We start from the raw sequence: 19,105 nt of genomic DNA on the forward strand, positions 1-19,105 counted from the left end.
CAAAGAGTTAGCATCCCTGAAAACAAAAGACAAAACACAAAATGTGAAACGGGCAACTGTTTCCACTTGCTCACAGATAACAATATTCTTTACTGCTACTCCAAGTGGAAAAGTACCGCTTGATATTCACCAGATGACCTCTAAATGCCAAAGACTGGGCATGCTCTGTTTTTCTTTCACTGGACATGGGAATGTGGAGAGGAAATGGGCCGAATTCATTAGAACTCAGTTAACATACCTAGAGGTGTTTCTGAGCATTAGCATCAAGCAAACTGCTTTCTGAAACCTCCTGTTTGATTTGATTCAGAGCAAGCAACTCAATGTGGAAAGCAGAAAATCTGCCATCTCGTGACTTTACCAAAGCCCAGACAGAAACCATGGCCTGAGCTCTGCACCTGCCCTTTTATAACAGAAGAAAGGATGCAGAGGTTCGCTTACCTTAAAGTTGTGTGTCTTCTCATAGTTGAAGTGGTTGTCATTGTGTGTGAGGGCGGCCCTTCGAACCAGGGAGGAGATCTGTGGACAGGCAAAGAGTTTGAGAGGGGGCCAGAGAAAGGCTCCTTTGACTCCCACCTTCACCCCCAAGGCCACGGCCAGGAGCTCCTGGCGTTTTCTGCCTGGTTTAGGCTTCCGAACGACAGCACACTTCTTCTCATTCTCCAGCCACAGTTCCTCGGAGAACATAGCGACCAGACCCCAGATCTTTCTGGTTTCCTCTGCGGAGTCTGGGCAGTGCAGCGCCGTCAGATTTTTTGAACCGCGGCTAATGTTAGGCAGCAGATTCGAGGCAGCTGCGTTCTGTCTGCAGAGGCCTGGGGCATGTGACCTGGAAGGGCCAGTTTGAGTGATGGAGAGGGCTCTGCATCTGAATAAGGACAGGCCTGTTTTGTTCTGTGTTATTTCTTAAGGCCGACGTGTGCCTGGAACAATAGCACACATTCATGAGCGCAGCACCCCCCAGAAGCTGTATCCAGTTAGCCCCTGAGGAATCAATGGAGGAGGCAGGGGCTGGCAGCTTTATTCCTCCTGCCACAGCGCATTGCAAAGGAGAGACCTCAAATACTCGCTCGCATATTTCACACACACACACACACACACACACACACACACACACACCCCAACCAACCAACTCTGATCTTCAAAGCCTGAGGCTGTATCCAATTATTCTGGGGCTCTGAACCCCATTCTGGGCTGAATTCCAGCAGATTAAACCTTTAAACCCCAATGACTGTTTAATCATATAGGGGATAAAGCCTACATCTCTTAAAAAAAAAATATGCCCCAGCACTTGAAAGCTTAATTTTTATTCTCATGCTTACATTAAATTAGAACAGTCTGACCACTGAATGGGGCATACAAGAACTGTATATAGCATTTCAGCTCTGGGATCTATAGTTACAAGTTTAAAATAATAGGATTTCTTGCCCCAGGATACCCCCATCGTCCCCCCAACCTACCGCAAACAACCCCTCCCGTATAAAGAAGACAGTATTCCTTAACTAAAACTAAAACATCATAGTTTTTTTTTTTCTTTCATATAAAACATTTTCAATGTTAACTCTGTTAGCATCCAAGCTAATGCCCTCCTGGCTCTTAAAAGCATCATCTGTTTGATGGTCTCTCTCGGGACCCTGGTTTTTTGGTTCCAGGTCTCTGCATTAATAGAAGTGAGGAAATCATTATCTCTTAATGAGTACTCCTAATCTGTTGGCAAAGTTTAATGCAGCTAATGCCAGACAATAAAATCAATGCTTTTGGAACTGGAAAGCAAGAACGTGGATGGCTGGACCATGATGCAGATGGGACTGTCCATGAATTTCATCTCCTCCTCTATGTGGCCCCACATCCCAGCCCTTCCAAGCAGCCATGGGGAGAGTAACAAAACATCAATCTTTTCCTTGTGTAATTCTTTATTCCTGGCAATTAAATTGCAACTTGGTTCAGATGTCCTGCCTCTCATTTCACCTCCTTTTAACTTCTGATAATAATAACAATCAATTTTTATATTGGGCTTTTGAACACATCAACTTGTTAAGCCATTCAAGATTCAGAATGTGTTAAGTGCACTGACTCATTTAATCTGCAGCTCATAATTTGCAGCTCTGTATGCAAAATAAGATTTCTGCTCTCATTTTGTGGATGAGGAGATTAAGAGATATTTCAGGGACATGCAACTAGTTTAGGCAGCAGAGCCAGGACGAGAACCCAAAACACCTGCACCCAGCACGTGTGTTCTGAAGCCCATACCCTAGCACCTAGGTAGGCAGTGCAGCGCTGCATCGTCCACTGAGTCTTGCCAAATGCTTTATCTGAAATATTGGTCAAGTCTGCACCCTCCTTACCATTCTTGTCCCACAGTAACGCAGAGCCTAGATCTCTGTGTAGAGAGATCTACACAGTTACCCAACAGTCTTCTTAGTCCACTCCACCTTTGCTCAGAAATGTCAGTGAATCCCTCCGGCTTGACTGCATCCTTGTCTTGTGGGTTTTACATGAGCTCATCTCAACCTATCCATCTTATCTATTTCCATATACTCTCCACCACAAATCCTACAAAACTTCTCTGACATACTCAACTTTCTATCTTGGTAGCTTGCTCTGTCTTTTAGCATTTTCTAGCACCATTTCTATGTTTACATATCCACCAACCTTTACATTCTAACTCAAATACCTCCCTCTCCAAAAAGACTTCTCCAAACTCCCCACTGGAGGCAAACACTGCTTTGGAATCCGTAGTTTTTTTCTCACATTTTTCTTATTGCACTTAATCACTTTCTATCTTAGAGTGACTTATAACAGGTCTTATAGTCTTCCATATTGAGAATCTACTGTGATACGTTTTATGTCTGGTTCACATTTTTTTCCTCCTACACGAGTGTCTAATAAGATTCCTTTGGTAGGCGTTAAATAAGCTGTCAGAAAGCACCTATACATGTAGGAAACCAGAATAGAGGAAGGTGTGCAAAAGTGGCTGCATGGAGGGGCTCTTGCCCCATCCATCACCAAGCTTTAGCTTCCAAGGGTGTAAACCCCCAGGGGTCTGCCCTCCTGATGGTCTCCACCAGATTCCTTAGCCCTCCTTCCTGTTGCCCAATCTTAGAGGACATCTGCCACACACAGGGGTTGAGTGAAGGTCTGGCATGCCTTTAACAGTCTTCTAGTCCTTAGCCTAAAGGCAAAAAGCCAGAGAGGAAGAATAAGGGTCCCTTCTCTAAACTTCCCAGCTAGCAAATCAAGACAGAGCTTTTGACAGCAAGTCATTCTGTGTGAGCACATATTCTGTGATCGAATTATATTAATTATATGGAGACATGGCTTTAGAATCTGAATAAAATAACTCTTTAAATGAAAAGTGGGCAAAAGGGGTCTCCTTTACCTTTGGGTGTGTGAATGGTTGAATACAAGCTTTAACATTTTTCTCATGTCTGTGCTTTTACTTTTAACAAGTACTTTTTATTTCTATTTGTGGCAGGGATTTCTTTTTCAGATATTTGTTCAATAGAATTTACCCAAACACAAGACACATTCAGGCATGTAAGCAGACACTGTTCACGTAAGATGCATCTCTATAGGGAACTGTTAAGGTTGGCATTTGAGCAAACATTATTCTGAGAAGTGTGGATGACCCCAGGTCACCCTCATATTAAAGGAAAAATGCTTACAAAAGTCACTTGGTAAAAACTTCCCTCTTAAACAACCCCACTACACAGAATTCTTATCCAAGCTCCTCCAGGACCGCGGCTGGGTCTCTTCTATATCCCTACAAAGTCTAACACATGTTCTCTAATACACAGAGACAGGCTGGCCATCTTTTTCTGACAAAAATTTCTGTCTGACCTGTTTTCATTTATATGTTCATAAGAGAAAGTGCATGTCCCTACAATCTCTGTTTACATCAGGGATTGTCCAGGCTTTTCTGGTGGTCAAGACACCGCACTTGTGATGCAGGGGGCGCAGGTTCAATCCCTGGTTGGGGAACTAAGATCACCCCCTCCCAGAATGCTGTTAAATCAGGGATTGTCAACCTTGGAACCACTGACATTTGGGGTTGGATAATTCTTTGTTGTGGGGGCTGTCCTGTGCCTTTACAATGTTTAGCAGCATCCCTGGCACTACCCACTAGACACCAGTCACACCTCCCGATTGTGATGTCACAAATCTCTCCAGACTGCCACATTCCTCCTCTGAGGAGAAACTGCCCCCAGTTGAGAATACAGGGGTTAGATTAATAACAAACATTTACAGCATACTTTCTCTGTGTCAGGTATTTAATATGCTAAGCACTTTGCATGCGTGCATGCTCAGTTGCTCAGTCATGTCTGACTCTTTGTAATCTCATGGACTGTAGCCCGCCCGGCTCCTCTGTCCATGGGATTCTCCAGGCAAGAATACTGGAGTGGATTGCATTTTGTTCCTCCAGGGGATCTTCCTGACCCAGGGATTGAAGCCACATCTCTGGCATTGGCAGGCAGATTCTTTTACCACCGAGCCACCTGGGTCCTTCTAAGCAGTTTGTATAAATTGGCTTAAGTTTTATAACCCTCTGAGGTAGGTACTGTTATAATTACCTCCACTTTACAGATGAGAAAATGGGAACTCAGCATTTAAGTGATTTGCTCAAGGTCACACAGCTGATAAGTGCTAAAGCTGAGATTAGAACCCAGGCACAATGCCTAGGTCTATGCTTTTTCTTGTTTGTGTTTTGTTCTGCAAATCAGTTTATTTTTTATTGTGATAAAATCAGCATAACAGCAAATCTACCATTTTAACAATTTAAAAGCATAATTCAGCAATTCAGTGGCATTACATACATTTACAATGTCCTGCAAGCATTACCACTATCTAGTTCCAGAACATTTCCATCATTCAAAATGAATCCTTTTACCCAATTAAGCAGTCACTCACCATTCCCTGGTCCCTCCAGCCTCTGGCAACCACTAATCTGCTTTCTCTATGGATCTGCCTGTTTTGAATACTTTATATAAGTGAAATATGCAATCTGTGGCCTTTTGTGTCTGACTTCTTTTTATTGCTGAATAGTAATCCATTGTATGGATTAATATGGATGGTCCACATATTATTTATCCATTCTCCAGGGGATGCACATGTGGGTTATTTTCACCTTTTGACTACTGTGACTACTGCTGCTAAGAATATTCTTGAACAGGTTTTTTGTTTGAACACCTGTGCCAGTTCTTTTGGGTGTAACACTAAATCTATGCTTTTAACCACCCCCTAAACTGCCTCTCATCCAAATATTGCTCACATTTTGAAATATTCAGAGGCTAAAATGCCAGAATTACTCTCTTCCCCATGGTTAACCTGTTAACAACTCCCAGGACTGGTGTGGCCTGATCTGGTTTCACCGAGGAGACTTTTGTTTTCACTGGGGCCTCTGCCGAAGCAGACACGACTTAAGATACTTCTGTTAGTAGGTGGGGCTATAAATAAACGGTGAAATGAGTTCACCACTTCCCTTTTCCTTTTTTATAAATAAGGGCTGGGATTCTATTTTCTGTGTATGGCCTCTCACTGCTCTTTGTCTCCGTGATGAGGATCTTGCACCCGAGGAGGAGTCAGGTAGCCAGAAGGCAGTGGAAGCCTGTCAGACGGAGACAAGGAAGAAGAATGGGGCCCTGGGCAGGGAGATAAGGGGGACGAAGCCCACTGGGGTGCATGTGCATATAACATGCTCAGGGATGGTGGCAGAAAGAGGAAGCCTTTCCCTCTGCTCTGACTTTAGTAATTAAGCATCTTAAAAACATAGGGATCCCAGAAGCTCATTTAATCAAAGGTCCCTTCTCCACCTGGCTTCAGGCAGACCTGCATCTTGGTCTATGGGGACCACAACATTCTGCCTTTTCAGTACCAATTTCTAGAAAAGTTGATTTACGTCAATCTGTAGCTCTTCCATAGGCGCTGAGTAAATTTCTATGGTACATTTTAAGGAGGGCTTTTTGAAAATGTCATCATCAGTCCCAAGACAGTCTCTTCCCACCTATTTCAATCCCAGGTCCTACTCCTCCTGGGGCCCCACTCACTCCCATCTCAGGTCTGAGTCCCCCTAAGGGGCTAAAAGCCTGAGCTATACCCCTGTTACAAACACTACCCTGTAAATACAGGCATCTGCTGCCTCATGGCAGTATACAAAATGAAAATCAGTATTACTGATGCTGGTGAGGGTATCGTGAGGACAGCTCACTAACAGAATGCTTCTGTTTGCAATAAGTGGCCCATTGCTGGGGAAAAAACTGTCAGTGTATCAAATGCCTCCTGTACATTGATCCAATGATTCTATTTCTAGGATTCTCTTAAGGAGGTCTTCAAACAAAGAATTAATAGATAGATACACATCATAATAATAACAAGAATTGAGAAAAGGCTTAAACATTGAAGATGGGGTAAAGTTAAATATATTACGGTATAAACATGCAATAGAATATTAGGTAGATATTAACAAAGATGATTAAAATAACTTTTAGTGAAGAAGGGATATTCTCACCTAATATAATGTTAGATGAGAAGTAGGCTCATAAGCCTAATATAGTATGACTTCAGTCATGCAGAAAATACCAAAAAACACACCAAAATATCTTCAACATACCAAATATTGGCGATAAGGTAACAGTTCTAAGTACAGAAATTTTAATTGACATTTATTTTCATCTTTATTATTTTCTGTATATTTTGAGCTTCCTACAGTGATTGTGTTCTGGCTCCATTATATAAAAATACAAAATTTAAAAAGTATATTATAAAGACCTCAAATTTATTAGCTTTAGTGTGCACAAAAGATACATTCTTAACATCATAGGTAACCTTTGAGCTCATCTAATCCCACCTGCTCTTTTTGCAGCTGGAGAGACTGAAGGTCAGGGAAGTTTAATGATTTGTACCCCCTCCCCCATCAGAGAGATATTTGACAACTAGATCTAGAACCAGATCCAAACTCCAGTTTCTCTTGCCTGCAACCTTTGACAGCGAGCACTTCTTACACTTACAGGATCTCAGGACCCCTGGAGGTCTGGTTCAAACACAGACTGCTGGGCCCCAGGCTTTCTGGCTCAGTCAGTGTGAGATCAGGCCGAAGAATCTGCATCCCTGACAGGCTCCCAGGTGATGCTGATATTGCTGGTCCAGGGACCACACTTTGAGGATCCCTGTTTCATGCTTTCCTCTGTACCTGTGGGTCTCAACCTTACCTGATCATTAGAGTCACCCCGGGAACACAATTGAACAAGCCATGTTCAAGCTTCATTCAGACCAATGATATCCAAATTTCTGGCGATGGGCCTGGACCTTTAAAATCCGCCCCCCGCCCCCCCTGGAATTCTAATGTACTCCTACCATTGGAAACCACTGCACTAATCTGAAGCACTTCACTTCAGGGGGATTATTAGAGAAGATGGAAGTACAAATGGATTACATGCTATTGAAAACCACCCCTGCCATAGGAATCAATACGTTTCCAAACACAGAATGTGAAAATATTTCTATTCATGCCCACCCCACCCCCACCTCCCATCATGCCACTTAGAACTCCACAGACTCTCAAAGGCAAAAATCCATACCATGGCCTTTACGGGCCTGTGTGGTGCCACCCTTCAGCCTCTCCTCCCACCCTTTCTTCTGGCCACCTTAAGAATATATAACCATGAATGAGCAGTATGATTTTTAAATTATTACCTATGACCATCCCCCTCCCTGCCACCAAGACTTCTAGCTTTATTAGATCAGATACTGTGTGCTCGGGTCACAATGAAGACCCCCATGTCATACCTCAAACCTGGCACAAAGTAGGTGCTTGATAAATTTTGCTAAATGAATGTTCACAGCTATAAAATATCTTGAAGTCAAAGTACCACTGTAGAGGTTTATCATCATCAAAACCCAGTCATCCAGTCAATTTACTCCTGTGAGTCTCTGACCTAACACCCAGGGGCCATGCCCTTTGGGTTTCCTTCTGATCAAGCGATCAGATTTCTGGTATCACAAGAAGGGGTACTAGAAAGAGGGCGACTCTGCCCCAGGGTCATGGCCTAAGGGTCACAACCAAGTTCAGGACTAGAATATTAAAAGTAACATTGTATATTTGTGGTCCACATTATATTATATGCTATCTCTGTAATCAAGCTGACCCCTAGGGCTGAGACAGACACCCTGCTATCCATGTCCTCTGCCTGCCTCTTGTTTGTAGAAAAACTCTAGTCTTCAGGGCGTCCCCTGAGCCACAAAATCCTGGCTGAAGAATTAATGATTGTAAAGATGTGAATATGTAAAAACAAAAATAGCAGTTGGGCCAGGAGCGCTGGCAACGATTTAAATGATAAATCAGCCATATGGCAGTCATAGAATCTTCAGTTCCTCCCAGAAGTACATCAGTAACAGTATCTAACACACATTCCTGAGTCATTTTGCAGATACTGAAGCCCCCGAATGAAAGCAGTTCACTCCATGATGCCATAAGCATGCAGTCCCCAGACTGGCTGGAGGGTAAGGACTGATCATACTAACCTGTGTGACGCTGCCCTGTTACCTCACCGTCAGCCAATCAGAGGACTGTGCATCAGCTGATCACATGCCCTGTGACTCCCCTCCCTCCCCTTGCCTTTAAAAATGCCTCCCTGGAACCTATTGGCGAGTTTGAGCCTTTAGTTTGAGTTTGAGAATTAGCTGCCCGGGACTCTGTCTGGCACCTTACAATAAATGCTGCACTTTCCTTCACCACAACCTGGGGTTAATAGATGGGCTTTACTGCTTGAGGGTGAATGGGAGTTTGGTTCAGTAACATTTCTATTACATGAGGAAGGCAGAGCGGGCATTGTTATTCTCATTTTACAGATGCAAAAACCAAGGTCCTAATGGAAGTGGGGAATATGATCAGGTCTCCTGACTTTCTTCTCATGGAAATCCCTGACCCTCCCATTGCAGCCCAGTAGTGGAAACTGTTCACGACTGACTTGGGGCTCCTTTCCTCCTCTCTGTTCCTAGAGGGTTTATTACCAGCTTTTAAAATGGGGCCCTCCCCTGAGTTGTTCTACCCAGTATACCTCCAGTGACTAGCATGAGGCCAACACTAGTTCTCATGAAAGTTTTGTTTCACAAAATAAACCCATTTTTTTTGCAGTCTTTCTATTCTTCTTGCCTTCCATCCAAATGACTTCTAATTTTAAAAAGTTGCTCTTATTTTTTTGCTTTGGCCATCAGTGTACTTCCCACGCACAGTGTACTTCTGAGGTTCCGGGGTTGAGTAATGAGTCTGGACTACACGTTATTTCCCTAAAGTTACAAAATATTAAAGTCAGCCTAGATGCAAAGACACCCAGCAAAATGCTGCAGTCATTTATTCAGCCCAGAAGATTGGTAAGAAATCTGGTTTTTCCTTTGTTTTCACTCTCTCTGGGTCACATACATATTTTTAATAGCTGGATACTGGTTTATTAAATGTATGCTTACTACTTATTATTTCAGTATTTAAAATACACACCTCTGTGTGTGTGTGTGTGTGTGTGTGTGTGTGTGTGTGTGTGTGTGAGTGAGAGAGAGAGAGAGAGAGAATGCTTAAGAGAGGACAGATGATTAAGGGGCTGAGAGCTTTTCATTGTGGTCTTTCCTGTGGCATCCTACAGCTGGTTCTCCATTTCTTTTTTTTTTTTTTTTGGTTCTCCATTTCTGATTGCAAGTGAAAACACTACAAATACTGAGTTAAAAAGCCCAAATTGCTGAGTGATAAAACCAGATCAAACCAGTCAATCCTAAAGGAACTCAACCCTAAATATTCACTGAAAGGACTGATGCTGAGGCTGAAGCTTCAATTCTTTGGCCACCTGACTCGAAGAGTTGACTCACTGGAAAAGACCTGATGCTGGGAAAGATTGAGGGCAAGAGAAAGGGATGACAGAGGATGAGATGGTTGGGTGGCATCACTGACTCAACAGGCATGAGTTTCAGCAAACTCTGGGAGGTAGTGAAGGACAGGGAAGCCTGGCGTGCTATGGTTTGTAGGGTCCCAAAGAGTCAGACATGACTTAGCAACTCAGCAACAACAACCCAAGGGGTAGTCTTGTTTTATCAACACTCCTAAGCCCAGCCTGCTAGATCCTATGAACTCTGAACATATCCCCATACTGCCCAATCTCTGTTGCTTTGCCTAAGAACTGCCTGTTGGTGTTTGCTATAGTCTTTGCTTGTTTTCAGTCCTGAAAGAGGAGAAAGACAACAAAAAGATATGACTAAACTGCAAACTCATTCCCATGACAGCAAAAGAAATGAGAGAGACCAGGGTGGGACCCTGCCATCTTTCCAGCCAACATGCTCATTTTAAAGCAGAATAATCCTGGCTTTATTGGAATCTATCAAAGCATCAGGTATCAAGGGCTGACCTGGCTGACTCCTAAAACTCCTGGTGACCTCCAAACCAGCTGTGTCCTGGGCCTGTGATGGCACAACAAGCCCAGCTGCTGCTCCAATTGTTCTCCAGGAACAGATGGCCACTCTTAATTCAAGAGACCCAAAAAGGCTAGAGGACTGGTTCTGCTGCCTGTCCTACAATTCATCTCCTTCATCCACAACAGTGTTCATCCCAAACTGAAGGACTGTGTGGTCTCCAAAATGGACCAAAACCACCTTGTTTGGAAGCACATAAATAATCTGATGCTTCTGGGGTTGACTGATTGTGCAATGTTAACACTGCTGTCCTTCCCACTTTGTTTCTCCACCTGTTTTATTGAGGTTGATGTCACCAATCTTGGCTCACCAATGCTGTTTCTCACAGTCTGCTTAATTGTAGACGCAAAAGATACTCCCTGTTAGAGAGAAAAACCTTTTAGGTTGTGTTAAGCATTTCACACATTTCCATGTGTAGCTGTTGGTGTTTTGTTTTTGTGCACAGTTTTTGAAAGAGGAAAAAAAAAGAGGTTTATGTCAGAGAGTAGTAACCCATTTTCTTATGCAAGAACTTTAAAAATGGGAGTCATAGTTCTCAAACGCTGAGTTTCAGAGAAGACAGAGGGGTTATTTTTGAGAGACTGGAGCATTTGTGGGATCGCATTGCTAAAACTGCCTTGCGACACTTTAGGTGACCTTTTATAAAACTCAGACCCAAAACGGGGAATGAAAGTTTTAAGGGAGAAGTGACTATTACAAAGTTTCCAGCTATTTTCCTTTGGGCCCTGTGTGACTCTTTTCCCTTATTCAGTATTTAATGTCCTTTTCTTTGTGGGTTCCTTTCTTTGCACCTTCCCGTCTCCAGCCAAGGAGGTAGGTATCCGAAATGACTGACTTAGGGATTTTATTACAAAAGTCAGAGATGCTCAGTTTCTGGCTATGGCACTCAATAGTAGAGTAGAACCCAAATGTATTTCTCTCTTTCCCCCTCCCTGGCACTGTTGCTCACTCAGTTGAGCCTGAGAAATCTCAGCCAGAGGCTGGCTGTTTGCAGAATTGCACTTTCTTGGCATACTGCTGTCTATAGGGTCGCACAGAGTTGGACATGCCTGAAGCAACTTGACAAGGCAGGGCATGGCCCTACTGTAGCCTGGCAATTTGCAGGGCGGAATGTGCCAGACAGAGCCTCAGGCTGCTTTTCTACCAGATTCTCTGGTCAGCAGTTGGATGAGGGTGCATCTTTACTGAAAGGGAAAAACCAAATTAACCAGCTGTTTTCTGCATGCAAACTGTCTCATGTTGTAAATGACAGAGATACCTATTAAACATTTTTTCAAAATTTCACACACACACAAAATCTCAAATCCCCTACTGTGCTTGTCACAGTGAGCAATCACCCACACAAGAGAGTCCTCAGGGCCATTCACAGCTGTGCAGCTGATCCTGAGCAATATAGTTCCTGGGGGTATTTACCAACTCAGAAGTTCTGAAATACGGATGCTTGCACATTCCAGAAGTGAATCTAAAATGAGTTCTGGCCTCCTGTGTGAGAGGTGGATGGGGTTTTCAAATTCTGCAGTTGAACCTCCTATCTGTGTGTTGGGAAGACCAGCCTTATGCTAAGAATATAGCCCTGGAGCCCCTTCCCAGGTGGAATGTCAGGGTATGTGTGATGAGGCAGACACTTCTACCAGCCACTGGCCAGCTCTGGGAAGAGACTCTGTCATCCTAATGTGTACATGTGCATATTGCAGAGGGGCAGTTCAGTGTGAAATGACCACATCCAGTTTGATCTTAGCTGGGTTTTAACACAATAAAAGTATTCTGTGCTTCAAATATAGTTTTTTCCTTCCTTTCTTCCCCCTTCCCTTCATTCCCTCCTTTTCTCCCTCATTCTGTTTTCTTCCTCCCTCCCTTTCTTCCTTCAGCAAATATTTACTAAGTATCAATCATATATCAGGCACTGTTTTAGGTCAGTGGAAAACAGCAGTGAACAACTGACAAAAATCTCTGCACTCTTAGAGACCAGACAATAAACAAAACTCATAAATATATATTATTCAAGAAAGTGATAAATGTCACAAAGAAACAAGGATACAGGGTAGAGGGTGATGGGGAGGGAGGATGCCATTTAAAACAGGATGGCCAGGGGCGGCTTTGCTGAGAAGGTGGCACTTGGGCAGAGCCTGGCAGGAGGTGATGGGTGAGCCACGTTGATACCTGGAGGAGCCCTGCAGGCAGAGGGGACAGCAAATGTAAAGGCCCTGAGACAGGAGCAAGGTTGGGTTTAGGAAATGGCAAACATCAAGAGTGGCTAGAGCAGCATGCATGAGGAGAAGTGAGGGCCTGGCGGGAGAGAGGAAGGACTTCTGCTTTTACTCTGAGTGACGTGAGCAGCCACTGCAGGGCTCTGAACAGACGTGTGGTCTGATCGGAATTACTTTTATTTTATTTTATTTTTCATTTATTTTTATTAGTTGGAGGCTAATTACTTTACAATATTGTAGTGGGTTTTGTCATACATTGACATGAATCAGCCATGGATTTACTTTTCAAAAGCATCGCTCTGACTGTTGTGTGGAGGACTTAGGAGGGCAAGGGTGGAGGCAGGAAGGCCAGTTTGAGGCTGTTACGGAAATCCAGGTGAAGAGAGGACAGTGGTTCGGCTTGGGCTGGGAACAGGGGTGGTGGTGGGGTGGGGGCAGGTTTCTGGATATCATTTCAAAGTGGAGCCTTCAGGACCAGCTGACAGCTTGGATTCGAGGTGAGAGAGAAGAAAGAGGAAGTGAGATAGTAGGACCCTTGGCTGCAGTGCTTGCACCTGGATAAACGTCTCCTTGAGCAAGAAAATACAAAGAAAATATAAGGGGCTAAAATAACAGCAAGCATGTGCAATGGGGGCAAATTAGGGACAACAAGATACAAAAAAGGCCAAAAGCCCAACTGCTTCTTCTGAAGAGCCAGGAGCAATAGCAGAGCACTGTGCATGCCACCCGCATACAGCACCACCAAAGGCATGGGTAAACCACCTAAGCCACCCCTCTGGACACACCCCGACCCTCATCCCATATAAGGAACCAGCTTGCCCCCTTGCCCTCAGGGAGCAGCCCAGCAGGGAATCTGTTGCTGGTTCTCACTCCCCTCCGCCACAGCAGGGGCCCCAGTAAAGCCTGGCCTGAATTTCCTGTCTGGCCTCTGACCAGTTTCTGTTGATGAAGGAGGCCAAGAACCCTGGTCAGTAACAGAAGGGCTCCAGGACAATGGCACAGCTCAGGCCTTGAGCAACTAGAGATGAAGCTTCCATTACGGGACGAAGACTATGAAAGAGGTAGAGTGCAGGGGAAGGGCAGAACTCGGTGTGGGATGTAGGAAGTCTGAGTAGGCAGCGGACATACAGACCTGGGTTCCAGGGAGATGTAGGTGCTGGAGACACCCTGAGAGTTGTTGTGATCAGGTGGACTTACAGCAGGAGTGCAAGTGGAGACAGAGGACAGCAGGAGCCCCAGGACTGAGCCCTGGGCGACCCCAACAATTACAAGGTCAGGAAATTGAGACAGAACCAGGCAAAGAGAAAGAGGAGGCACATTTGATATCCTGAAAGCCCAGGAAAAGATGAACAATTGGGGCCACTGCCCCTGACAGGTCAGGTGTGATGGGGACCGAGAAAGGACCAAGGATTCAGCAGCTTTTAGGCAAGCGAGTGATCCCCTTGACAGCAGCTGTTTCTGGGGAGTGGTGGGGGAGACCTGACTGCAGACACTTTAGACAGAAAAGGAAGAGGCGAGTATTGGGAGCAGAGATTATTGTTGAGCCAGGACTGGAGAACTGGGGAGCAAGGGGGAGCTGACCAAAGGGGCCGGGAGAGGCGGGGTCCAGAGGGAATGCTTTTTCTTTTAAGAAGGGAAGAAAGCCATTGAGATTCCCTTTTCCATCATAAAACCACAGCCTGTGCAATGCAGATTCTGACTCCAATTTGGGGATTTGACTGTGAGTCAGAAAACCCACGTGCCACCTCCCTTGGTGCCAGCGGGGATTCAAAACCACAGGAGCCTCCGTGGGTGGGGATACCTCCTCCAGCCCCACCCCAAGCACCATAAACCCCTAAGCCAGCTGTCCTTCCCAGCTCTCTCAGGCCATCTCAGACCTGCTGTCCCCAGAAAGCCTTACTTTGTGTGAGTAAAAAACTTCATATCCTCTTGGATGGTCATGTGGTACCATTGCTTTCTACATCAAGCCAAATTTTGGGTGGGGGAGTGTCCGTCCACCTCTGTGAAGTGAATGTAACAGCTGTTGAGAACTGAGAAGCACCTTTGATGTGACCCATGACCCTGACCTTCCACCTGCCTCTTCCCACTCCTCCATATCTGTTCAGGGCCCAGAACCCAGGACCATTCCTTGAACTCATAATGTTCTTTTGTGAAGCCATGCCTCTATGCACATGCTCACGGCTGCTTAAAACTTAAGATGCATTAAATTCACATCAGCAACCAAATAGGAAAAAATAACCCTAACAATTATTGGACACACGATGCACCAGGCACATTAACTGTTGTCTCATTTAATCTGCATGACAGCCGTGTGACACTATTACCTTCATTTTATAGATGAGGAAACTGAAGCTAAGAGGGCTCTCACCACTCAAGCTTGCAGAACTAACATGTGGTGGGATTTAAACACAGGATCAGTTCCTTCTACAGGCCATACTGTTGTTGTTGTTCAGTTGCTAACGCGTGTCCAACTCTTCGTGACCCCATAGTCTGCAGCACGCCAGGCTTCCCTGTCCCTCACTATCTCCTCGAGTTTGCTCAAACTCATGTCCATCGAGTCGGTGATGCCATCCAACCATCTCATCCTCTGTCGTCCCCTTCTCCTCCTGCCTTCAATCTTTCCCAACATCAGGGTCTTTTCCAATGAGTCAGCTCTTTGCATCAGGTAGCCAAAGTATTGGAGCTTCAGCTTCAGCATCAATCCTTCCAATGCATATTCAGGATTGATTTCATTGAGGATTGACTGGATTGATCTTCTTGCAGTCCAAGTGACTCTCAAGAGTCTTCTCTTAAATATGCTTTAAGATTCTGCAATTCAATTTCTAAGAATCTATCTTAAGAAAATGATCCTAAATACAAAAGACATTCAAGACAGCATTATTTCTAATATTAAATTGGAATGTATTGTGTATGTCCTAACCTTAGGAAATAACTAAGTATGAGGCTCATGTAACAATCAAAAATGATATTTGTAAGGAGTGCACAGCAACATGATTGTAAGATACTACATGAATAAAGCAGCACACAAAATTACAAATGTACAATGCTTACAAATATATTTTAAAATTCCAATGCATAGGAAATCACTGTAAGGAAACAGCCCCATGACTATATTTTCTGTATCTTTCAGAATTTCTTGAATTAATTACCTTTATTATTGGAATTAAAAAAAAAAAAAAGGAAACGCTTTCCACAGAGAATCAAAAACCTTTTCTTCCCTCAGTCTGCATCAATTTTGTTTTGTACTAGGAGGCCTTTACCTTAAAGGGAAAATTAGGTAAGTTTTAAATATAACTAGAAATCAAATCTAAAATATTAGAGTTTTCTGTGGTCTGGACCTCACAACTATAATATATTTAAAGAAACTCAGGGAGAAGGAAATGGCAACCCACTCCAGTATTCTTGCCTGGGAAATCCCATGGACAGAGGAGCCTGGTGGGCTACAGTCCGTGGGGTCTCAAAGAGTTGGACATGACTGAGCATGCACACATATATGCATATATGATGTATGGATCCAACTTAAAGCTTTCTAGATGGCTGCCTAATCATTGCCATACAGTTTATTAAATCATGTGTCTTCTCTAAACTCCCTCTTTTATAATATTCCAATTCCAATATGTATTTGGATACATTTGAAAGAAATTAAAGTTTTTATTGATATTTAAAAAAAAAAAATAAAGAAACTCAGACGTGCAAAACAAGTGGTTAAGTAACGTTATTAGAAAAGAAAACTCTTATTCTATCAGGCATTAAGAAAGGATGTGCCTTCTGTGGGGCCTAATACCTTCCATTTTATGGCATCTCCTTTGGAAAATTTATTTATTTTTAATTGGAGGATGACGGCTTTACAATATTGTGTTGGTTTCTGCCATACATCAACATGAACAGCTGTAGGAATACACATTTCCCCGCCCTCTGAGCCTCCCTCCCACCTCCCAGCCCATCCCACCCCTCTAGGTTATCACAGAGCACCAGGTTTGAGCTCCCTGTGTCATAGAGCAGGCATCTCCTGATATAAATTAAAATCTTTCCAAAATGCAGGACAGAATACTATTTCTGTAAAAACATGATTTAGGTTAAACCTCTGAAGAGCCAAGAGAAATCTCTCTTGAGCCAAAAGAAATAAATTTTTCAAATAAAAATAGTTTATATCATAAATATTATTGTTTGTAAAAGTCAGGAGTTAAAAGAAGAAGGAATAGATGTCAAGTTTGTATGACACAGATTTTTCTCTAAATAAACTTACTCCAACCCAGAAAATTACATCCTCACATGTATAATATACCTATGAGACTTTAGTTTTTATAATATTTCAGTAACGATTTGGGAACAAGGAGCTTCTATTTTAAATAATTAAAATGTTTTCTAGTTTAATTTTTTTCACTTCAGCCTTATAAAAATGAAACATGGTTCTGTCTTTAATTTCTATCAACAACAAAGGTTTCTAGTCATCTCCTAAAACGTTGTGTAAGAAACTAACACAGTAGCTGGCCTTGTGCTATTTCAGTTGAAAATGTTTTGTGCTCACAAACCCCTTGGTCATAGAAATGGCAGTCAAACTCTAGAAATGGAGAAGGTTTTTTGCTTGCCAAGAAGTCCTTATTCAGCATCAGTCTCTGGAGCTAAGTTGTTTGTGTTCAAATCCTGCTTCAACACTTCCCGGCTGGGAAACCTCATGCCAAGTTACGGAACCACTCTGTGCCTCTTTCCCTCAAATGTGAAGTGTGGATAATATGGTAGCTCTTCATAGATGATTAAATGTACAATTTAAGTTGTGAGTTGTAAATTGCTCAGATCCATGCCTGGCATCATTTTATATGCATATATGCATATATAATTTAATGACAAAATTAACTTTAACTTTATGCAGGTGATGCTTTCAAAGTAAGGCCTAATCTTAGGAAGGTGTTGACAATTGAGTTGAACTAAGACTGCCTTTACTTGATGTGATATAGAGAAAAAAAATCTTTTCTGACCTGCCACAATTAAAAAACACATGGTCATTTAAATTCAAGCAGATTCAATAGAGAGCTAAGCATAAGGTTTAAGTACATTAGCCACAAATGGTAGTCGAGGCATATGGCGGAACACACAAGGGGTTTATATTTACACACTGTGTGAGTGAGTGAAAGTCCCTCAGTCGTGTCCGACTCTTTGCGACCCCATGGACTATACAGTCCATGAAATTCTCCAGGCCAGAATACTGGAGTGGGTGGCCTTCCCCTTCTCCAGGGGATCTTCCCAACCCAGAGATCAAACCCAAGTCTCCTGCATTGCAGGTGGACCTCCTTTAGGAGGTTGCCATTATCTTCACTACTTCCACCATAGTTTGGCCTCAGGTCATAAACAGGGAGGAAACAGTCCCCCCCCTTCAAAAACAGGGAGGAAACAGTCCCCCCCTCCAACAGAAAATTGGATTAAAGATTTACTGACCATGGCCCAGCTCATCAGAACATGACCCAGTTTCCCCCTCAGTCAGTCTCTTCCATCAGGAAGCTTCCATAAATCTCTTATCCGTCTCTATCAGAGGGCAGACAGACTGAAAACCACAATCACAGGAAACAAATCAATCTGATCACTTGGACCACAGCCTTGTCTAACTCAATGAAACTAAGAGCCATGCCATATAGGGCCATAATATCTACTACTGTGGGCAAGAATCCCTTAGAAGAAATGGAGTAGCCATCATAGTCAATAAGAGTCTGAAATGCAGTACTTGGATGCAATCTCAAAAATGACAGATGATCTTGATTAGTTTCCAAGGCAAACCATTCGATATCACAGCAATCCAAGTCTATGCCCCAACCAATAATGCTGAAGAAACTGAAGTTGAATGGTTCTATGAAGATCTACAAGACCTTCTAGAACTAACACCCACAATAGATGTCCTTTTCATTATAGGGACTGGAATGCAAAAGTAGGTAGTCAAGAAATACCTGGAGTAACAGGCAAATCTGGCCTTGGAGTACAGAATGAAGCAGGGCAAAGACTAATAGAGTTTTGCCAAGAGAACGCACTAGTCATAGCAAACACCCTCTTCCAACAACACAAGAGAAGACTCTACATATGGACATCACCAGATGGTCAACACCAAAATCAGATTGATTATATTCTTTGCAGCCAAAGATGGAGGAGCTCTATTCAATCAGCAAAAACAAGCCTGGGAGCTGACTGTTGCTCAGATCATGAACTCCTTCTTGCCAAATTCAGACTTAAATTGAAAAAAGTGGGCAAAACCACTAGACCATTTAGGTATGTCCTAAATCAAATCCCTTACGATTATACAGTGGAAATGAGAAATAGAAGTAAGGGATTAGATCTGATAGAGTGCCTGATGAACTATGGATGGAGGTTCGTGACATTGTATAGTAGACAGGGATCAAGACCATCCCCAAGAAAAAGAAATGCAAAAAGGCAAAATGGTTGCTTGGGGAGGCCTTACAAATAGCTAT

The 19,105-nt window shown here is 43.3% G+C and overlaps 1 protein-coding gene across 3 annotated transcripts in view; it reads right to left on the reverse strand.

Annotated features, from left to right (window-relative positions):
• CHN2 (chimerin 2) overlaps positions 1-19,105 on the reverse strand; it is a 324,197-nt gene that overhangs the window by 40,286 nt on the left and 264,806 nt on the right. For all 3 annotated transcript variants that reach the window (XM_043871642.1, XM_043871643.1, XM_043871644.1), the window contains exon 7: positions 439-516. In XM_043871642.1, the coding sequence (XP_043727577.1) occupies positions 439-516 (78 nt within the window). The remainder of the gene's footprint in view (positions 1-438; positions 517-19,105) is intronic.

Source organism: Cervus elaphus, chromosome 18, assembly GCF_910594005.1.
Source record: "Cervus elaphus chromosome 18, mCerEla1.1, whole genome shotgun sequence".
Lineage (NCBI taxonomy): Eukaryota > Metazoa > Chordata > Mammalia > Artiodactyla > Cervidae > Cervus > Cervus elaphus.